The 24,623-nt window shown below is 37.1% G+C and overlaps 1 protein-coding gene across 2 annotated transcripts; it reads right to left on the minus strand.

Moving 5' to 3' along the window:
• Positions 1–5,859: 5,859 nt before the first annotated feature.
• On the minus strand, positions 5,860–21,458 carry LOC311082506 (dual specificity testis-specific protein kinase 2). Of its 2 annotated transcripts, XM_084113372.1 has the most exons (10): positions 21,204–21,458; positions 20,639–20,742; positions 14,804–14,997; positions 14,005–14,126; positions 11,777–11,825; positions 11,256–11,405; positions 8,239–8,406; positions 8,048–8,131; positions 7,826–7,912; positions 5,860–7,692 (listed from the first exon to the last, which is right to left on the minus strand). In XM_084113372.1, exons 2-10 carry the CDS (start codon positions 20,667–20,669, stop codon positions 7,591–7,593), a joined length of 987 nt encoding a protein of 328 aa, XP_083969498.1. In that variant the 5' UTR covers positions 20,670–20,742; positions 21,204–21,458; the 3' UTR covers positions 5,860–7,590. The 2 variants fall into 2 exon arrangements, with proteins under 2 accessions (XP_083969498.1, XP_083969499.1); XM_084113373.1 differs by lacking the exon at positions 20,639–20,742 and having other exon boundaries at positions 21,204–21,449.
• Positions 21,459–24,623: the final 3,165 nt, after the last annotated feature.

The following is a 24,623-nucleotide window of genomic DNA, read 5'->3' on the forward strand; positions in this document are numbered from 1 at the left end:
TATTTGTGAAGAAACCTAAACGCCTGCAGTGACACCAAAACGCTTTTTAGTGTCACTGCTTTAAAATCGGCAGGTAAGTGTGAATCAAACAAGACACTGCCATCTAACGGACAGATTGTGTCACTACCGTTCTTGGAAAAATGGTGACAGATTTGTAAATAAGATTTTCTAGTTTTGAACGATTTATGATTGTTATTAATGTCTCTCTTTTGGACAAACTGAACAAATATGTAAGCAATATATGTTTGGAGAGACTTAATTTAGATTTAAGCTCTGTTCCCAAACCTGATGAGCTATATCTCTCTCCTTACTAAAACTGTCATGGTACCTCAATAATGTCTGATATGAAATTATCTACATAGGCCGCAACTCCATCCACTACAAATAGTGCTTTAAAAAGCTTGGATCATGTTTTATTATTTCACTTAGCTTGTTGCAGTGCATTGTGGGATTGTTGTGTGGCCTGTACAGAAGAAACAGCATGTATCTCTCTCTGTATCTGATGTTGTCTTTGTTCTAGGATGATTATGTGTAATAGTCACATAGTAGATTCAGCCAAAAGAAACTGACATAAATGATCATGGGCTTGGCAGAAAAAACAGGCACACTGGGAGTTACATAAACACAGGACTGACATCCAGAAAACAGAAAATAACTTTCTAATATTCCAAATCTGATCTTATACTGTTAATATTAACATTCTAATCACCCTGTGACAGTACAATAGATTTAAATTGTGTAAATTGCTTGTAAATTTGTTTTCTAGTCATAAATCACTGATTGATAAAACAAGGGAAAGAGACATGCTCTGCGTGTCCACCAACAGAAACCTGAAGAAAAGTCAGTGTTTACTTATTCATTCACATCTGTTTAGTGTTTTGGTACAGCTGGAAATAAACACAGGCCGTTGTCTAAACACCAAAGGCACCAGTAACATTGTTCAATTTCGTTTTCAGGTCAAGTAAAGACAAAATGAAGAGTGCATAAAATTAATGTCTGCGAGAAAAGAGGCATATGACATTCAAACAGAGATTCTGTGACTTTATTTCTAAAGAAACATAAGAATCACGACTGCGGAGAACTCTGAAAATCACTCAAGACATGTCCATTATAATGTCTGTTCAAACTAGGGATGGGTGATATGGCAAAATATCATATCACGATTTTTTTCAGGAAAATCACGATTCACGATTTTATCACGATTCTTTTTCATGTTGGTTTTACTATTTTGCAAGTGACTGAGCATTACAGCCATACTAATGTCCCTATTTTAAAAACAAAGCCTTACAAGGTAACATAATATAAAATAAAAAAGAATGGCAGACATTTAGGCCAAAGTGGCGAAGATAAAAATCTTTGTCATTATCTTCTTTGTTATTAAAAGAGAAGAACAAAGATACACATTACATATACACAACATATAATATACAAATGAAACCGGCATGAACACGGACACCGGCACAGAAACCCGGCACCAACATGGGCACCGGCACGGGAACGGACAACGACACGGACACACCTTCACAAAAAACGTGAATTTGACTTGGTTACATGAGACTCACCAACAGCGGTTACACAAACAAAACTAGACATGATACGATGGAAACATGAGGGCTATTTATACACCAAGACTAATGACTAACAAGAAACTCCTGTGAACAATCAAGACAATCAACCAATAAGAATATGACACTAGGGGTACAGCAAGACAGAGCAATACAGCAAAACTAATGTCCCCCCACCGGCACAGACACCGGAAACGGCACTGACACCAGCAACGGCACGGAAACCTGGCACGGAAACCCGCCATGGACATCGGTATGGACACCGGCATGGATACCGGCACAAACACCGGCAACGGCACGGAAACCCGGCACGGACACCGCCACGGACATCGGTATGGACACTGGCATGGACACCGTCACGGACATCAGCAACGTCACGGTCACTGACAATGGCACGGAAACCGGCACAGAAACCCGGCATGGACACCGGCACAACCGCGGCACGGACACCAGCACAGAAACCCGGCACGGACACCAGCACGGAAACCCAGCACGGACACTGGCACGGAAACCCGGCACGGACACCGACACGGGCAATGGCACGGACACCAGCACGGAAACCTGACACGGACACCGGCACGGAAACCTAAATATGGACAGAATTTTAATTTTTGGGTGAACTATCCCTTTAAGGACAAGCATGTTTACTATTAAGCTACTGTCACTTTAAGACCGGCACGCATCTAATATACAGGCATATGACACACACCCGATTTTCTCTCAAATGTTTGCTTTCACTTTAGACATAACCAACTGTGTTTATGTAAACCTTGTGTGTAATTGACAGTATTAGCACAATAAGACTCGAAAGATAACTTAGTCCAGTAACCAAGCGCTGTTTGACAGGCTTTTAAGTGCATGCGCTCATGCGGGTGTATCATACATGTTAAAACAGGCATCAGCACGCAAATTAAATGTTTAACCGGCAAGGCTTTAAAGCACATGAAAATAATGAACTTTTGTGATTTGCAGTATCCCGTGAGTGTAACTCGACCTCTGAGTTAAAGCAGCATTATGCAGCTTTGCCGATTTCTTCGCTGTTTTCTCGCTTTTTGCTCGCGGGTTTCTCTTTAGAGCTCCCCCTACAGCTTCGGAATAAATATTTGACAACACTGTCGTCAAAACTCGTTGGCGACTCGCCCCCAAACCATCTTCTCTCGCTGGTCCTGAGCATTTGTTTTCAAAGAAGACGGCGAACGCACGGAGCCATGTCCACTGAGGTACAGTATGTATGATACACAGAAGGCCAGCATATAAATGTGTAGATAGTGTATAGCCGTTTCTCAATACCAAGTACGCAAAGTTAGGACTTGAGTCTGGTAGTTCGGACTTGACAAGTTCGACTCAGGAGAACGAACTCCCTAGGACGGGAGGACGCAACAGCGGCGTACTTGATAGCATCACTCAGCTCGCTCTGGCTACTCTGGTTATCTCTTTATGTATATCTAGGCTACAAATAAAACAAAATATGTTATAAACCACCACTCTGCCTCTTTTCATTTTCATTTTAAAAAATCTTAAACATAATGGCCACACAAATGTGGTTCAGGCAACGCAATTGATTATCTTCACTGCATATTTATAACAACACGAAATATAAAACACAACCCTGACTCTTGATGAATAAAAAAACATTATAATATTGATCATTAAAAATAACATTTAGCAAAAAGAGACAGGGTTGTGTCATTTTATTTTATATATGTACATGTGAAGAGAATGGGCAACATAATAAGGCTATAATAAAATATTTTATATGTTTAAATATATAAAATAAAATGACATAACCTTTTTTTGTTAAATGTCAGTTTTAATGATCAATAATAACCATTATAAAAGTATAAGTAGCCTAAAAGGTATAAGAAGCTATACAATAATAAAGCAAACGATTCAGTCTAACAAAAGTCAGCTCTCTAGGCTACAACGTTAAAGTTAAATAGACTAAATAAAGCTATGAAACTTCACTTTGCCCTCAGCTTAACGTTTTGCCAGGGAACAAATGATAGATTAATGAGATAAATAAATCGCCCGTTAGATATACACAAGACGATTTATATCTCATGTTAAACCACTAGACTAGAGACATCTGAGCCAGTGGCAAACGTTAGCAACACTAGCCGAGGAAAGGCTGTTCTCGGCGGGGTACATGAGCGCCGAGCGTCCGATTGCCTGGTTCTCACAACTCCGAAAACGTCAGATCAAATTTTCAAATAGGCGCTATCTTTATAAATAAACCAAAGATTTGATCTTTAAACAACTACATTCTCGCCTGAAATACTCTTAAAACTACATTTCGTGACACAATTACAGCAGTATTTTTAAATTACGCGGGGTTTCTCCTCTGCTATTGATGCTTGGTTGGTGTGAGATGCATTCTGGGATACCTGGCTGTCTCAAGTTCGCACAAGTCACCTCTCGATGCATCCTCAGTAAAAGGGGCGGATCAAGAACACATCCGGGGATTTGAACTGGACTTGGCTAGATGTGAACTTTGAATTGGAACAGTACTTGGGCAGCAACTGATGACGTTTCAAAAGTCCACAAGAACACAAGTACAGACAAGAACGCATATTGAGAAACGGTGTGGCGAATAATATGGTTACTCGGTGAATTGGGTCCGGGCGTAGGACCCAAGCAATCCGATTGGCTCAAAGCCCGTTTTATGGGTAATCGCTTTAGTGCCTGGTTACAAATCATACAAAATCATTTTATCATAGAAGACGTTTGTACTACGTTATAACGAGTCATTAATGTATTTAATGTATTTTAAATTATACGTTTCATATAGGCTACTAGTATTTAACCGAAGCTATAGATTGTGAAATTAAACATTTCTCGTTGTTCGTGTGTTTTTTAGTTAGCTTAGAAGATAATAGCATAGCATACAGCTAACGTTATCCGATGATCGTGCTATGAGCTTTAACTGCACTGATACTATCTTACCGTATTCACAGCCATTCGTAATGCAATTATAATTATGTAATTATTTTTTATCCTCAATAATCAGCGCAATACGGCTTATGTGTGCAGTGCCGTAAAGCAATTCGTTACATCGCGAGACCTGATATCACGCGATACTTTCTGACACTGCGGCCGGTGTGATGAACAATCGGGTCCGGCTGAAGAGATGAGTCCGGGCTTAGGACCCAAGCAATCCGATTGGTTCAAAGCACGTTTTATGGGTAATCGCTTTAGTGCCTGGTTATAAATCATACAAAATCACTTTATTATAGAAGACGTTTGTACTACGTTATAACGAGTCATCAATGTATTTAATGTATTTTACATTATACGTTTCATATACTAGTATTTAACCGAAGCTATAAATTGTGAAATTAAACATTTCTCGTTGTTAGTGTGTTTTTTAGTTAGCTTAGATAGTAGCATAGCAAACAGCTAACGTTATCCGATGATCGTGCTATGAGCTTTACCTGATATTACTGCACTGATACTGCCTTGCCGTATCGCGAGAACAGATTTAGATCAGGCATACTACTGGCATACTAATTGGGTCCTAAGCCCGGACTCATTTCCGGCCCAAAGTTGCAAGTGTGGTTTTTCCGCTCACAGGTGCTCGGGGGGTGCGAGAAGACCACCATTCAACCCGAAAACAGTCATATAACCATTCCAATGACTCCGAAGCTGTTCGGTTAAGATAAAAAAGTTACTTAGAGCACCTTTAACGTGATGATGTGGCGTTGTACAGGGACGGAGACACCAGAACTGCAAATACACTGTAGCACGATACTACGAGATTTCTTCAAAAAGCAGATCGTGGAGACATTTGAATCATCCACAAAAAAAAAAAAAAATCATGATGGCACACCCTTAATTAGTTCTTTTTTTAGTCTATGGTTCAAACTCCCAGGTCTGTTTAATTTAATGTAGTCCATGCATGGCGGTCTTAATCCTGTCACCTGCATTATTAATTCAATAGCCCAGCATCACATAAAAGAGATTAATCTCTTAATACGCTGATTGCCATTCATTATTATTCAAATAATTTGCATTGAGTTGTTTGATAGCAGCGGCGCCACAAAGAAGCCCGATTAGCATTGAGTATCTTAAGACCACACGTTTGACAAAGTTGCCAGGGAACCAGACACGAAAGCAAAGTGTATTTTGTCCGATAATAATACTTACACAAATGTTTCTTATCATACTCAACTTCAATTAGGCAGAGCGTCAGTCCAACTTATACTGTCTTTTGATTAGCTCTTATGAAATGATGCTAACTTTTTTTTGCATTTGCTGTGTAAAGAACTTGACTAAATTTATCATAAGACAAGGCCAGTAGATTTTCAATGGCTTTATTTGAAAAATACACACCATTCACATATGCTTCATTTCCTCTTTGTACTTCATTACAAAAACAATACAAACTGCAGAAAGATTCAGACTATACAGACACCAGAGATATGAGGTTAGCATGACATTGCACAAGATTCTCAAGTCGTCAAGTTTCCTCTATGAGGCACAGAATGTAGATCTTGTTAAAGTTCAATGAACAATGTTCAAGAGGCAAATCACAGGCATCTAAAGCATAATGAGTAAAAACTGAAATAACAGCGGAGCAGAACGTATATAAATATTAAGGTAACACTTTACAATAGGCTTTCATTAGTTAACTACTTTAATTAACATGAACTAACAATGAACAATAACTATATAAGATTAATAAATTCTGTAAAAGTAATGCTGATTTCAAAATTTACTTCTACATTTATTAAAATCAAAAGTTGTATTTGTTAACATTTATTTATTTATTACACTGTGAGCTAACATGAACAGCTGGATTTTTATTAATAACATTAACAAAAATTAATACTGTAACAAATGCATTGCTCATTGTTAGTTCCAGTTAGTTAATAACTAATGTTAACAAATGAGACCTTATTGTAAAGCGTTCCCAATATTAAAAAAATAAATAAAATAAAAATCATCGAAAACAATCCAACATTGCCAAGTTGGTTAGGTATATTGATCTCAAAATGTGAGTTCTTTTTTTCTGATTTGTGCACAAATCACACATTCATTTAGTTACAGCCCATATGACCATATTATGTCAAGATTTGTTTTAAGTGAAATGTCAAGTGTTTGAGGTCACTGTCAATTGGAGTTGGCATAGTACCATCTCACACTTCTGGTACGAGTACTTAAATTCACAACACATGGCAAACAAGAATGAACACTTAAGCTTCGTTTGGGTGTTGCAAAGGAAAACAAAAAGATAAGGTTCCTCAAACACTCAGCCCAAATGAGAGCACTACAATAGAGAACAGCAACACTGAAGCCCTTTAAGGCAGGAAATGGGGCTCATCCTGTGGTGGCTGGTGAGTTCTGGAGAATTTCCAAAGATCAGTAGCTCAGCTCACAGTGGAGGCAAACCCACAAGTGATGAGTGCTTGATTCTGTACAAATTGCTCACAAATAAAGAAAGGTACACACTTAAATTTTCAAATATATCACTTATATAAGTCAGCAATACAAATGCACTTTTTTCCTTTTCAGGCAACTGGTACCAAAATACTTATAAAATTACTTTCTCGTGTACAAATTAATTTATACTGATCATGTATAGATTTATTAAAACCTATGAAAATATTATTTGGTTATTTAAAACTTGTGACCCTCAAATTAGTCCTTTTATTATTGATTATCTTAAGCCTCGGAACCTAATTTAGGGTTGTTTTTAAATCTAACAGATATAGCAATTTGTTCGAAAATCTGTAGCTTTGTAAATTACACTGCAAACAGCTAAAGACTTTAGCTGGAACCTGATACAACATTTATTTTAGTATATATACACTGTGCAATATATAGTAATAGTATACCATGGACAGCTGTGCTAAAGTTGAAGTGTAGGCCATCTGTTACTTGCAGAACGTTCATAATAAATAGTGACCTTTTGCTCTTTCAATGCAAACAGCCCAGAGAGAAATCTGCAGTTCTGCTGCATTTGTCATTGTGCTTAAGTCTAAGTCCATTTGCAGGGCTGATGGGATACCCGAGGCTGTGCCGCAGATCAGCCTGTGGTGAGATCAGTGCCAGCAGTCTCCAAAGTCTCAGCAATTTCACCCAACTCGTCTTGAAGCTCTGTGAAAGAAGGTCTCCGGAAAGCCTCTATCTGCATGAGACAGAACAGACTTTCAGATGGTAACGCATAACATCCTTTTCCAGGGAACAGGGTTTGTTCGCTTTTAAGCATAGCTGATAGAGGAAATGAGTGTCCATTTTTATATACACAAAAGGTCACTCACCAGACAGCAGCTGGCAGCCAGCTCCAAAAGATGCTGAGGACACTCACTGACCATTTTCCTGAATGCTGACACATCCAGGCCGTAATCCTGCAACACACACACACACACACGCACACACAATCATAAATGCATACAGGGATGGTAGATTTTATGAAAAAAATTAATGTGCTTCTGATACTGGATGTGGCATTCAATCGTGTCAATAATGCTATTTATATTCACCCGTGTTCTTGGAAGAATTTCTGGGTCTGCTGGGATCCTAGCCAGAATTTCACACAGAACAATTCCAAAAGAGAACACATCCACCTAACATTACATAAAGCAAAATCATCAAGCGAGAACAACCAATGCTTTAGAACACTGTTCACAGGCGCACAATTTCACATCTTATTCTGGCATTTTTGAGTCATCACCTTGCGGTCGTAGGGCTCCCCGCGCAGCATCTCAGGGGCCATCCAGAAGGCGGAGCCCACGAGTGAAAGCTTCCTGTCCTTTGCAGGAAGTTCAACCACCTCTCGAGCCAGACCAAAATCAGTCACCAGCGCTTCTCTGCCCCTCGTGGTCACCCTTATTAGACAATTCTTTGGGAGACACAAACATACACGCTTAGTATTTTTCAGTTTTCTGTCTCTTTTTAGTCTATTACTATTCATTTATTTTCACTTTTAGGATTGTAAACACAGTAGCATTTGTTCAGATTTAATACAGTAAAAGTATAATACAGTAAAAACAGTAATATTGTCAAATATTACAATTTAAAAGAACTTTTCAATTAATAAAATGAAAAATATATTTACCATTTTAACATTTTAAAATGTAATATATTCCTCTGGTGGCAAAGCTGTATTTTCAGCATCATTACTCCAGTCTTTAGTGTCACATGATCCTTCAGAAATCATTCTGATATGCTGATTTGGTGCTCAAGAAACATTTCTTATTATTATCAATGTTGGAAATAGTTGTGCTGCTTCACATTGTTTATTTTTATTATTATTTTTACATATTTTGTTTCAGGACAAAGTTCAATAGAACAGCATTTATTTGAAATAGAAATCTTTTATAACATAAATATATTAGTCAATTTAATGCTTTCTTGCAGAATAAAAGTATTCATTTCTTTAAAGACCTCAATCTTTAAAACAATAGAGTATATGGCATTATATTTGCTAATAAATAATTGCATGTTATGAATTAATATTAACTTCCCTTTTAAATAATGAAGTCATACGCGTCATTAAATTATTTAAAATCAATTATACCAGATATAGCAAGGAAAAACAAAATGTTTACATTTTTAAACAAGCATCTTGGGTTACAGAATAATTTTAAGTGAGTGTTTTTCTTCACTGCCAAAAGGGGGCAGCAAAAACTAGCATAAAGTTTCATGACTCATTCTGAATCTTCTCCAAAAAATCTTACACAGTATTTCCAAAATCTAAATGCATATTATGACCTAAATGCAAGTGCTATGACCTAATCTAATCTAGTACATGTACTTTTTTAGATATAAGATAATAGATATAGAATAGAAGATAAAGTGTTAGTATTAATGGATCATAGTGTTGCCGAAAAAGATGCGTCTTGAGCCGTTTCTTGAAAATGGTCACGGACTCAGCAGGTCTGGTTGAGTTGGGCAGGTCATTCCACCAGCATGGATCAGGAACAGACCAGAAAAAGGTCTGAGAAAGAGATTTTGTGCCTCTTTGAGATGGCACCACAAGACGGCGCTCACTTGCAGAGCTTTTTTATATTTACAAGATAAATTATGCATAAAAACATAAATAGGATACATGACAGCCATTTTGTTCTTAAGTATCTGTAGCATGTAATGTGCCTTTGGAGACAATGTGCCTAGCGGCAGAAGCAAAACTCCCAGGCTCAAATGAAAGACGTTCCTCATCATCACCGTCTCCATTTAATGAATTATTCAGCTGACCCTGTACCTCGCCAAAGGGCCTGGACCACCTACAACTCCTCTCCTCCATCTCTCTAACACCCCTGGGGTACCAATATGCAATGTTATACTTCGCTTTCAGTTTGAATGGTCTCTAGCGATGATGTGTCATGGCTACAAGCATACCATTTAATCTGAATATCAGTTTAAAACAAAATGATTGTGGGTATAATAAAAATGGGCTGTTATTTTAGAGGAAAGGCAAATGAGGAGACACTGAAGCTGACCAGAGTAAGGGGACTCCAGGTACAACCGAGACGTTACATAAGACCAGTGGGAATCTTGGAGCAGAAAGTGCTGATGGATAAAACAGTAAGTTCTGCATCTGGATTGAATTAGAAACCTCAGCTAAGCCTCTATCCCAAAAACTGACCTATGATTATAGGACTAAGAAAACTCCAAGCACAGCCCTGAGACTAGAAGCCTCCAAATTTAGAACAGTAGCTAATGCATATGCCAAGTGTTGCAACACCCTTTGGCTGTGCAGCTAATGGGTGGGTTAAAAAGAAAAGTACTGAGATTGTTTGACTCAAAATGAAAAAAATAATAATAATAAAAAAAAAAAAAACAGTAAAAAAGTACATACACACATAACAATACATTTTATAATAATAAACTAATACATTTGTTAAGCACTGTACACAGACATATATTAAATGTTTTAGTATCTTACATGTATTTGTGTATCTCTAACAAATATGCATATGAATCTCTTTGCAAATGTTTGATCTCATATTTAAATCCTGTAGTTCTGAAACACTTTGTGCCGTTCAGCTTGATGAACCCTTTCACCTCCTCTAAAGTAATGTTCCACAAGCTCTTAAAAACACCAGCTTTAGGGAAGCAGTCAACTTTAATAGCTTCTATTTTCTGACATCTTCCCACAGTCATACCAAATTCTATGTCAAATGCCAACTACAGAACAGTGGAAACCAATCGATGATCCCTCTGACCGACGTGCTAGATGTCACGGTTGTGTAAATCGTGTGGCTGGCATTTTTGTTTGCTCATTGTTCATATCTGAATGGCTAACAAATAGGCAGTGGAACAGAGACGAGGGTCAAAACAAAACAAAACAAAACCAAAAAAAAGGAGGGGGGGGGGGGGGGGGGGATCTGCGAGCCTATACACTGTTTGTGCATTTTCAAATGAGATGGGAAGGGGGAGAGAGTGTGTATGTGACAGAGAAAGACTGAGTGGGAGAGTTTATTACCATCACAATGGACTGGCCTTGTTGCCTCGCCCTTCACCCCAGGTTTGGTGAGCACTTCTGTGAATCCTGGCAACCAATGACACTGACGCAAGCATCCATGTCTGCTGTATTTCTCAGGGGGAAATTCCATGTAAAGACTAGATAACCATTCTCTGAGATATGATGATTGCTGTTCGGTTATATTATCTATGCTTTCCATTCTCATTTTATATGTACAGTCTGTTCGTCACTAAAGATGAGTGCGATTAAGAGTCCTGCTGTACCTTCGAGTTCAGATCTCTGTGATAGATGTTCTTGTAGTGGAGGTAAATCATCCCTCTGGTGATGTCAGAGGCCAGGTCAACTTTCTCTCTCCAGCACAGAGACACGTCTTTCCTGGCCAACAGCTCCTCTAAACATCCTCCACTGACATACTGTCAAGAGAAACAGTCAGTGAGGGAAAGAAACAAACAAACACTCACTTTTATTCTCATAATTATGTGCAGGTCTCTAGGGCCAGTGTAATGTAATGTAATACAACAATAAAATAAAACAAAACAAAATGATAAAAACAAAAGGTAAAGTTTATATAAAACAAAATATTTTCCACTCTTTAGATTTGTTTCATCTGTTAAACTTTACTGTTTGATTTCACATATAATGAAAGCTGATTTAATATTGAATTGTTTATTCATTATTTTTCAATATCTAACATTTAATTGTCTGTATCTAATATGTGATTAATTTTTGCATAAAAAACTGCGAAACAAACTCTTTCATTTTGAGGCTAAGATGGAAATCTCACCTCCAGAATTGGGTACAGCTTGTCCTCTTTGACACAAATACCCAGATACCTGAAAAAAAGAGATAACGAGATAAGAGAGATCGAAAGAGAGGTTACGAACCATCAGCATGACATGTTCCCTAAAATTGCAATGTTGAGTAAGTTAAAAGACATTTGTCAAATGCACAATTGTATAGAAATGGAAAGTTACTTTGAGTAAAAAAAAGTGATGTTCAAGCTTTCATTTGTCATCACTAATACATTAAAGAACCATGAATCAGTGAAGCAATGAACATGGGTAAATGTAATATTTCACAGTCATGGTGACCTCATTTGGTTCAGCGGTTCTGTTCATGGGTCAACATGACTATCATCTGTAATATGGTGATGACAGCTGGCAGTAACTGTGCAGTGTTCATTTATCTCAACTTTCCAGACAGTTTTGAATATGGCTCTGTCCTTCCATTACGCAATGGGGAAAAAAGCCATTCTGAGATTTCTTAGACAAACACACGTCACAGTGCAGGAATAATAGCAGTATAACAGTGCTGTGCTGGACAGGGTTTGGTGTGACATCTAACCTTTAACAGGCTTGTCAGAATTCTTCAAAATCTTGTATAGTATCTTGCATTTTAATGACAAGGTCATATATGTATAGATACATTACCAGTTAAAGATTTGGAAACACCTACTCAATCTTCACGATTACAGTTTTCAACAGTTTCAGAATAATGAAAAAAACAAAACAAAAAAAACAAACCACAAATGGAAGTATGGATATGGCCAAAAAAAAAAAAAAACCCAACAATAAGTCCAGTGGATCTAAACTTTGGCTGGTAGTGAAAATACGCAGTGTATTAATACGCCCCTTTGTCAGGGGTAAAAATAAAAATCCTTTCTGTAGACCAGGGTTCACCAATCTCGGTCCTGGAGCGCCGCTGTCCTGCAGAGTTTAGCTCCAACCCCAATTAAACACACCTGAACCAGCTAATCAAGGTCTCACTAGGCATACTAGAAACTTTCAAACAGGTGTGTTGGAGCTGGTTGGAGCTAAACTCTGCAGGGACAGCGGCCCTCCAGGACCGAGATTGGTGAACCCTGCTGTAGACAATAGTTCTATGCTATAAATATTATTTAACCCTCTGGCCCTTTTTGTTTAGGGGTCACACTTGGCTTCTTCGCGGTCAAAAGTGACCGAAGCCTTGAAATGTAACTTCTTTTTGTTTTTTAGAAATAAATACTTATTTTTATTAAGTTGTGGATTCGGATTTATACTTAGACATTCTTTGTGTCAAGGTTTAGATTAATTTTTATTATGTGATTTGAAGTGTCATTTTTTTATTAATTTTACTACAGTCAAACCTGAACACAGAGGAGGACATTTTGTAACACATAACATAATAATTCAATAAAAATGTAACAAAACTGAACAGGTATGCTTTATCATAGCTTAAATCAATCTGGGTCTGATCTGATTTCAACCTCTTATTTGAGTCTTTTGGCTCAATTTTACCATATTGTTACAGCCACACCAGTTCATTTGTGTGTGTATAATAGTGTGTTGTGTGTGTCTCTGTGAGTATGTAAGTTAATTTGTGTGTGTGTATGTGTCTTTTGTACTCTTGTGTAACTTCTTCCTTGCGGTTCTTTTTTTTTTTACTGCATTGTGACAATTTATTTTTTTCACACATTTGCAATTGCAACAACTTTAAAAGCTCTGCGTTATAGTCGCGCTAGTTCATAAATATGTGTGGGGTGAGGGGGGATGTGTCTACTTCTTATGTATATATGTATGTGTGTGTGTGTGTGTGTGTGTGTGTGTGTGTGTGTGTGTGTGTGTGTGTGTGTGTGTGTGTGTGTGTGTGTGTGTGTGTGTGTGTGTGTGTGTGTGTGTGTGTGTGTGTATATATATGTACCCCTTCATTGCTGTGCACTTTTTTCTGCACAGTGGCTTATTTGTAGTTGTACAACCAAAGGATTATCTTCATAGAGTTTTCATTTTTTTTCTTTTTTTGTATTTCCCATTAATTTCCTATGTCAGTCTATTTTTGACCGCGAAGGAGCCAAGCGTGACTTTTTTTGACCCTTTAACATATCCGAATCACGTCCTTGATTTTCACATAGCTAATGCGACAAAAGCCACCAAGTGTCATCCCATTCTGATGAAGCAAAAAATTATAATGATATCATATCATTAATAAATCAATAAAATGAGTGCAGTATATGGCAAGCTATTAATTCATGGATACCTCACTATGTTGGGGTGTGAGAGTTTCTGCAGAAGGCTGATTTCTCTTACAATGCTGTCCTGATCAACATCATTCTTATAGATCTTTACTACCATCACCTTCCGTGTGCTGTTGTGGATGACCTGAAAAAAAGTAAAAAAAAAGTAAAGTGACAATAAAATAAAAAACAGAAGAGAGGGGAAGGGAATGAATCCTAAAGAGGTATTAAAACATTCCGATCTCTCTCTACAGTACAATCAAAGAGAAAAGCTTCCATGTTAATATACAGGAAGGGACAGAACTGCTGAGACAGTTGAGCTGTGCAATCATCGCTTATGTAATTTACACAGCAGGGACTCATCAGGAACCCATTAATGGGTATGGTGTACTCGGCACAAGGGCCACCTCAAACTGGGCTTAGCTGACAAATATGTCCTAATTAGTAGGACTACAATACTGCACTGTACGAGTGTCATTAAAACATGCACACAAATATATACCGCACACTGGGAGACCTTCTGCAGTACATTTCCATTAAGATCGAATTTATTCTTGTTGATGGACTTCACTATAAAACATTTATGATAGAATTCTGTAAACTATTATGTAATACAACTGAGTAACAAAATAAATCAATATGCATGAAGTAGTCAAAATTGTACACTGCTTTTTTTTGTTGTGAAAAATTCTTAACAGACAATGTGTCAAAGGTCTAAGCAGATAATTCATGTTTGCCAACATTTCTTAGCACCTACTGCACATATATTATTAAATCACAGACAGATTCATGTCATCAGATTCAAGATATTTTGAGCATTACCTTGTAAACCTTTGAGAAAAAGCCACTGCCAATCAGCTCATGTGTAAAGTTTTCCCAGAACTCTAGCTTGCGGACGGCTGTGCGTAGCTTCTGCCAGCGGTCCACATGGCAGTATGTATCAGAAGACTCTCTATACAGCGTCGGGCTGGTGGGCTCAGCCGAAACGTCCACCTCACACATCCTGGAGATCTCCGCTGAGAACCGAACACACACACAAAGTGTTGAGAGAAACACCAAAGCTATCCACAAGGACTGCTTAAAGGCAAATCAGCGTTAGAATACGATGTTAAAAAAAAAAAAAGTCTAACATTTACTGAAAAACGTCTTTTAAATCAAAGAATTCTTTGTGAAATGCCTCTTTAAATATTTATCAAGCGCAAAGCTTAAACTGCCAAATAATTAGTAGCTGGTTTCTAAAGGAAGCAGTGTGTTTATGGATGAAAGCGAAGCTCTTGGTTTGAAGCTCATACAGCGAGTACTGGATTAGCTCAATGAGTAGGAAGGCTCTCGTCTGCTGTGGCGGGGTATAAAAGTGACAGGAGAACGATGTCTTAAAATAGCCATGGACAGCATGCAGATAAAGATTCATGCAGGTGAAAGATGGACTGTTCTTGATCAAAACAAATGAGACATCAACAACTTACAGAAATTTACTGTTGAGACTCACTGAGATACATTTAAAAAGTTGGTTCACACAAAAGTGAAAATTCTGTCATCATTTACTCATCTTCTTGTAACTCTTTCATAAACCAAAAAAGGAGATATTTAGAAGAATGCACAGTCTGATCTTTTCATAGAGTGAAAGAATACAGCGACCACAGACAACAGGGATATATTTATTTATATGGTGTTTTATGTCCTTTTTGGAGCCCATTGACACTTTGCCGAGTTTAACTGCACACAGCAAAAGCATACAAAGAAAGTCACATTGGTTTTGAACAACTTGAAGATGAATAAATGACAATTTTGATTTTCACTTTAACTGCCTATCGTAAATGGTAAGAAGGCTTTTAAACAATGTAATGTACCGCTCAAAAGTTTGAGGTCAGTGAGATTTTTCTGCAAGAAATTAATACTTTTATTTATCAAGAATTCAATAAATTGATCAAAAGTAGAGACAATTATAATGTTACAGATAATTGCTGTTCTTTTGAACTATTTACCAAAGAATTCTGAATTTGTTTTGCAATTCCTCCAAAAATATTAAGCAGCACAACTGCAATAATAACAAGAAATGTTTCTTGAGCACAAAATTAGCATTTTACAATGATTTCTGAAGGATCGTGCAACACTGAAGACTGGAGCAATGGCTGCCAAAAACTAAGTGGCAGAAAAAAACAGAAAAGAGTTATTTGTAATGCCCTTTCATAATATCACTGTTTTTATAGTATTTTTTTACAAATAAATGCAGCCTTAAAGAGCATAGGAGACTTATATATACTGTGTAGGTTGGAAGTCTGACTCTAAACTCACACAGGATATTTGCAACATGAAATAGTGTCACACATTACTGTGGTTTTCTTGTGAAATTGAGCAAAAATATATAACGATAAAAAAAGAAAAAAGCATTACACAGCATAACTCTAGTAAAACAAGTATTCTCCAACTTGATACACACCTGTATTAATATCTTAAAACACAATCAACAGCACTAGGTTAGTGTCAGTTCACTCTAGGTTCATATAATATCTGGGGTCTAGACTTGTGCTTGCAACTTAATGCGTCAGTATTTCCATGTTGGGGAGACACTGAGAATAAAGTGGGGCGTTGAAGTCAATGGGGACTGTCATAACAGCCCAATGATGCTGCCGGGGAAAAGCACGGAGTGGCACGCTTGCACAACCCGCCGGGCTTTGTCACTTTAGCGGGAATCATCTAGCGGTATTCATCAAGGGTACAGCGCACACATGCAGTCTTTGTGTTTCCAGCAGCAGACGCACAATCACAGCCCTTTCAGTTTTACAACCTCACTAAAAAGCAAAATGCTTAGAGTGCAATCCTAACTCGTCTCTTCCATCCACCATTTTCTATACTTAAATGCCAGAATGATAAATAAAAGACTCCAAGAGTGACTTCAGACTTTTGGAGGTTCCTCTAAAGCTTTTGTGTACTTTTACTGACTCACTATTTTTGACATCAGACCTCAATTGAAGTTTGAGTACATGGTACATTCAGAAAATAATGACAATAATCAAATAAATAAACATAACTTCAGGTGAAAAGCATGTTTTTGGTGCAAGTTGAAGCATCATCCTAGTACAGACTGATTTATAACAGCTGACATCTCCACTGGAGTTTAAGCATGCAAGCTGATTTAGTTTTAGACAAACCACAAGTTAACATTACAGTGATAAAATTCACTAAAGGAAGTGGTTACAACCTCCCATTTACTCAGGGAGGAAACAGCCGCTATCTAAGTGGCAGCTAACGTCTGCCCTCGTACAAGAGACTCAGGGTTTGTGAAATATGCGGGTCAAAAGGAGACATTGACTCAAAGTTTACACAGCACGTCAGAGGATGCCATCATGAGGGCCGCAACCTGCCTTCACATGCACACGAGAGGAAATCGACCCTGAACTTAGACTTTCACAGGAACACTAATGCTTCAGCATGCAGTAATATGCCGAAATTAGTTATTTAGAAGCTAAAAGGACTAGACATTTTTAAATATTATAAAGTACATCTAATTTAAAAAAATGTTACAAAATAATATACATCTCTTATAAAACATTAAAACAGATCTGCTCTTGGTATTAGATGAACAGTTGTTTGTCTGATCAACACCAGAACAGGAAGTATGCGGCAAGTTTTCAACCTTTAAAGGGGGGGGGGGGGGGAAGCCCGAATTTAGATGTTAGTATCAGTTTGCATGCAGTTCGATTTCTTAATTGGTCAGATGTTGGATTATTAAAAATGTGATCTTAATATCTTGTGTTTTTTTTATCATTATTTAAATAATACATTTATTTAAAATAGGTTTTTCATTTTGATTTTTAGTAAGTCTGTTATGTGCTTGTCATTTTTATATTCATCTTTAACTTATTTTTTATTTCAGTCTTAGTAATGTAATATTTTAAATTAGATTTCAGTTAGTTGCCAAGCCAACATTTCTAATTTTAGGTTTTATCTGAGATTTATGCATCATTTTATTTCAGCTATATTTCAATGAATGAAAACTATTTTTAAATTTGACTTAACAATAACAACACTGATCTGATCAATCACTGATTTTTTTGAGGATAGAATATGCAGTAAGAAAAGATCAGAAGCAGCAGTAACATGAGAAATGGGACGATAGAAAGTCCTGAACATTCTCAGAAAAGCCTAGGCCAGAACAGAGATGAGAGACCGTGATAGGAACATGAGAGGACGTCACGTGATCAAGTCATGAAATTCACACCAAGTAAATCGCTTCATACTAGTGTCCATAATCGCACCATAATAAGCGTCTACGCACAGCATGCCATGTATTTGTTTTTGTTGCATTCTTTTAATCCACATCACGACAAGTTCTCCCTCTCTCCGCACACGGTTTTCTCATGTGGCTGCTGGGATTGGTGTGAACTGCAGGGGCAGAAGCTGAGGTCTGTTCCAGACTGAATCTGTTGGAGAAGAGAGAGCTTTGGCGTCGCTCCAGAGATCTCCCCCTCACATTCTCTCCCACTCTCTCCACAAAACAACATTCAGCACAGTGGCATACCAAACATCACAAATGTCAAAAGTCTTACTGATGTTTTTCTCTTTTCCATCTCTGCCTGTCTGTTATTTTCTTGGAGTTTTGGGAGCACTGGTTTCTGCGCGTCCAAATGCAGCATGTTGAATTGATCAAACTCGTATCTGTGCAAGCACAAACTCAATTTAAGCAATTTAGGTGTGAGGACTAGTTGTAATGATTTCGTTAAGACTGGAGCCCACCTGTCTGGGAAAAAAATCAATCAGGAACAGCAAGAGAAATCTAGTTTCCTAATAATGACTCTGAACAGAGACGGCTTTGTCACAATGATTTGCTGCCTAATAGGCTGCATTTGCAAACATTGACAAAATAACTGATCCAGTGAAGCTTACAGTATATCTGCTGAACTTATATATGGTATCAGTGATATAGTATCTAAGCTAAAGCATGGAAAGGCTCCGCTACTATGAAAAAAAAAAACCTGTGATGAGAGAAGAAAGATTTTGCTATTTTGCAATACATACACTAAAAACCATTCAAAAACTAGCCCTGAATAACTACATATTGGGTATTTTGAATCCTATTGTAATATCATACATACACTTGTTCAAATATTTAGGGTTGGTAAGATTTTCTTAAATGTTTTTAAAAGAAGTTTATTATGCTCACAAGGGCTGCAATTATTTGATAATAAAAAATAAAAAAAAAATAAAACAAGTAATATGGTGAAATATTACAATTTATTTGAGTTCTTTCTTTTTTTGAGAGCTGAGTTTTCAGCAGCCACTACTCCATCCTTAGTGTCACATGATCCTTCAGAAATCATTCTCATATATTCTGATTTGGTGCTCCAGAAATATATATATTTTTTATCATTAATGTTGCTTGTAACGGATTCATATTTTTAAGGAAAACTTTTGAGGAAATCTTTTCAGGATTCTTTGATGAATAGAAAGTTCAAAAGAACACATAATATGAAATACATTTTTTTGTAACCGTCTTTAACTGTCAATTTTGATCAATTTAATGTCCTCTCTGACTAAAAGTATCAATTTCTTTCAAAACAATAAAAAAATATAAATAAACTTTGACTTGACACCAAACATTTGAACGATAATATATAACATGCATGTAATTGCTGTTGCTTGTATACTACATATCATCCTTTGCATATCCGGTTGTATGCGAGCACCACTCTTATGTTATCAGAAGGATTCAGTCTCTAATCACAGACACTTCATATGTCATGTATGCAACTTGTCTCCAAGCACATCTCAAGGTTCGATCAATATAAACACCACGTACTTCCTTTAATCAAAGCAATTATCTTCTGAGGTTTGCTTATTTTTGTTAGTCTACCCTTGACTTTGACTTCTGACTCTTACAGCATCACATGTTTGTGCTTCACGATTCTGTGCTCGACAAGCATCAACAACTATACATCTATGCTGCACTTAGTAAAGACAAATAAGACCGTATACAGTGTGGAAATAGAAGTACTTTTGAGTACTTTTTAGAACCTTTGCTGTTTTATAGGAGAGGAATAGGAGTGCACTTTTGGAAGGAGATGGAGGGAGGAAACCTATGTTTTCCTCTCTCACACACCAAAGGGCAGGGAGGATAACATCTATGTCAACAGGAGGGCACAGACCAAAAGATATAAACTCAAGAATAAAAATAGTGGAGTACAACACACGAGGAGACAACAACTATATGTTAACCATGGTACTCTATTGCACTGTTGCCTTGTCTGAAACACTCAGTTATGAAGACATGTGTCACAAGACTTCAACTCTGGGGTAGAGCACATCACTAGAAGCTCTGGGAACATCTAATTCTTTACATTTATATAGTGCTTTTCTAGGTACTCAAAGCACTTCTCCTCAACTACCACCATCTATTCTGACAAATTCTCTTCATGACATTCTCAATGTGAATCCATTAACTTACTCCCAGCCATACTGAGATGAGAAAGGTCAAGTGAGGATTATCAAACCTCTCTATTGAGCCAGGCATCACAGAGTTGATTGAATACATTAGGCAGAGCAAAGTAGAAAACCTGTTCTTCATGACACATGGACAACTAGCTGTTTCATGTACAGGTTTTTTTTTTTTTTTTTTTTTACAAAACATTGACTAATTCCTATAGTATTGTTACTTACTGCACTGGTTTAATAAGCTATTCATGTGCATCTTGAGGGGGGTGGAGAGGCGTCCGCCGGAGCTCAAAACACAGACAAGCTGGGAAGTGCCTATTAGACAGAAGCTATAAGAAAAGGGACACACATAGAAGCAACCATGAACAGATACACACAAAACATACAAATGTAACAGAATCAGCAAGGACATAGAAACAGCACACTGAACCGACATGACATTTTAAATCCAACAAACTCTGATAAAGTGTAAAATCACATCGCACAATGAGAGCGCTCTGAAATAGGCCAGTTCTTGGTGCACATAACTGACGCATCATATTATCAGTCAAAATTTAAATGAGAACATGAAAATGACAGACGGATGAGTGGGTGGATGCATGGACCAAGATGCGGTTGTTAACAAGCAGAAATGTTTTAAACGTGCACTTGTAGCCTAGTTTATTATAATTTTACTCACACTCACACTCTCTCTCTCTCTCTCTCTCTCACACACACACCAAGTAGGAAAATCATCAAGGTGCATAACATCCTAGCAGTAGCACCCGATAAAAATCAATCTCTTACTCACAGCAAAAAGCACCCCGGCGTCTTTCACCTCCGCTGCTGATTGATTGATTGATTGCTCAGCGATCAAATAAAATCGACTACAACCCCCAAACAAGTTCTAGTCGGAGACAAACGGTGGCATCACTTGCTTCTACTGCGCTTCTGTTCTTGGATGAGTCCATTTACCGTCACTCAACCCAACAATCCTCAAATACAGCGAACCAGCCCTCCTTCAGACTTACAACTGCTTAACAGGGTTTAGCGGTCTATGTTTAATGGGCTGGGCTGAGTGGGAGCCAGTTGCCATGACGTCATAATTGTTACGTTCAGCCCCACCCACATCCATGCTGCTTCAAACCCAGTGAGTGAGCTGCTTACTCAGAACTAGTGGTGTGATTTTGTTCATTGACTCGAATCTTTTGAATCTCTTCACCAAACAGATTAATTTAGTGACTATTTGCGTGTAGGCTATACAAATCTAAGATACCGTTTTAACTTAAGCGTACCAACTCCATTGGCATTAATTTAATTAAACTAGAAAAAGGTGACTTGTTCAATTAGTTTATTTTACAAAACTAAAGTTGTTGAAGACGAGGCTGACTCCAGCTCCTTTTTCGCCAGCTCCTTATTCGTCGAACTATTCGTTCCACCTTAAAAAATGTTGGATGGTTGTTAAGCCCTCCCCCTCGGTGCTTTTGGCCGTATTTCTTAAAGGAACAGTTGTACGTGAATTACGAGCCTGTGGATCGGGCAGCATTTTTCATTTAACAGTGAAAATAAATACTCCTGAAAAGATTATCTTGTCTGCCTCTATAAATGTTGTAAGCTACGTGGTAAATTCAACCAGAGTACTTATATTGTATTTAAGTTCCATTTCTTACTAAATGTCTTTTTAAAAGTAGGGAGAAACGTGACATTATGTTTCCAACTGAGATTTAATGTAATGTAATTTCTGTTCTTTATTAGAAGTTATCCATTACTCCAGTCTAACATATATATATATATATATATATATATGTATGTGTGTATGTATACTGGACAAAGCATACTCGACAAACCATACTAGAGGTGTCATTACTTTAGTATTTCTCAAGTTCTCAAAAAAACAAGCACGTAGAGGTATAGATAATTCCATTCTTAAACGAAATCTTGCATTACAACATTTTCTGATGTGTTATTATTGAAATATGGTACCCAGAATTTGCCTCTCCATGCAGCTTTGTGTGCCGACGAAGCATGCTGGAGGTGTCATTACTTTAGTATTTCACAAGTTCTCAAAAAAACAAGCATGTAGAGGTATAGATAATTCCATTCTTAAACGAAATCTTGCATTACAACATTTTCTGATGTGTTATTATTGAAATACGGTACCCAGAATATGCCTCTCCATACAACTTTATGTGCCGACGAAGCATACTAGAGGTGTCATTACTTTAGTATTTCTCAAGTTCTCAAAAAAACAAGCATGTAGAGGTATAGATAATTCCATTCTTAAACGAAATCTTGCATTACAACATTTTTTGATGTGTTATTATTGAATGGTACCCAGAATATGCCTCTCCATGCAACTTTATGTACCGATACAGCATACTGGAGGTGTCATTACTTTAGTATTTCACAAGTTCTCAAAAAAACAGGAACGTAGAGGCATAGATGAATTCATTCTTAATTGAAATCTAGCATTACAACATTTCCTGATGTGTTATTATTGAAATATGGTACCCACAATATGCCTCTCCATGCAACTTTATGTACCGATACAGCATACTGGAGGTGTCATTACTTTAGTATTTCACAAGTTCTCAAAAAAACAGGAACGTAGAGGCATAGATGAATTCATTCTTAATTGAAATCTAGCATTACAACATTTCCTGATGTGTTATTATTGAAATATGGTACCCACAATATGGCTCTCCATGCAACTTTATGTACCGATACAGCGTACTGGAGGTGTCATTACTTTAGTATTTCACAAGTTCTCAAAAAAACAGGAATGTAGAGGCATAGATGAATTCATTCTTAATTGAAATCTAGCATTACAACATTTTCTGATGTGTTATTATTGAAATATGGTACCCACAATATGGCTCTCCATGCAACTTTATGTACCGATACAGCATACTGGAGGTGTCATTACTTTAGTATTTCACAAGTTCTCAAAAAAACAGGAACGTAGAGGCATAGATGAATTCATTCTTAATTGAAATCTAGCATTACAACATTTTCTGATGTGTTATTATTGAAATATGGTACCCACAATATGCCTCTCCATGCAACTTTATGTACCGATACAGCATACTGGAGGTGTCATTACTTTAGTATTTCACAAGTTCTCAAAAAAACAGGAACGTAGAGGCATAGATGAATTCATTTGTAAATGAAATCTTGCATTACAACATTTTCTGATGTGTTATTATTGAAATATGGTACCCAGAATATGCCTCTCCATGCAACTTTATGTACCGATACAGCATACTGGAGGTGTCATTACTTTAGTATTTCACAAGTTCTCAAAAAAACAAGCACGTAGAGGCATAGATGAATTCATTCTTAAATAAAATCTTGCATTACAACATTTTCTGATGTGTTATTATTGAAATATGGTACCCACAATATGCCTCTCCATGCAACTTTATGTACAGATACAGCATACTGGAGGTGTCATTACTTTAGTATTTCACAAGTTCTCAAAAAAACAAGCACGTAGAGGCATAGATGAATTCATTCTTAAATAAAATCTTGCATTACAACATTTTCTGATGTTATTATTGAAATATGGTACCCACAATATGCCTCTCCATGCAACTTTATGTACCGATACAGCATACTGGAGGTGTCATTACTTTAGTATTTTACAAGTTCTCAAAAAAACAGGAATGTAGAGGCATAGATGAATTCATTCTTAATTGAAATCTAGCATTACAACATTTTATGATGTGTTATTATTGAAATATGGTACCCAGAATATGCCTCTCCATGCAACTTTATGTACCGATACAGCATACTGGAGGTGTCATTACTTTAGTATTTCACAAGTTCTCAAAAAAACAGGAACGTAGAGGCATAGATGAATTCATTCTTAATTGAAATCTAGCATTACAACATTTTCTGATGTGTTATTATTGAAATATGGTACCCACAATATGCCTCTCCATGCAACTTTATGTGCTGACGAAGCATACTGGAGGTGTCATTACTTTAGTATTTCACAAGTTCGCAAAAAAACAGGAATGTAGAGGCATAGATGAATTCATTCTTAATTGAAATCTAGCATTACAACATTTTCTGATGTGTTATTATTGAAATATGGTACCCAGAACATGCCTCTCAATGCAACTTTATGTACCGATACAGCATACTGGAGGTGTCATTACTTTAGTATTTCACAAGTTCTCAAAAAACAGGAACGTAGAGGCATAGATGAATTCATTTGTAAATGAAA

This window comes from Abramis brama, assembly GCF_963993115.1.
Source record: "Abramis brama genome assembly, chromosome: 5".
Lineage (NCBI taxonomy): Eukaryota > Metazoa > Chordata > Actinopteri > Cypriniformes > Leuciscidae > Abramis > Abramis brama.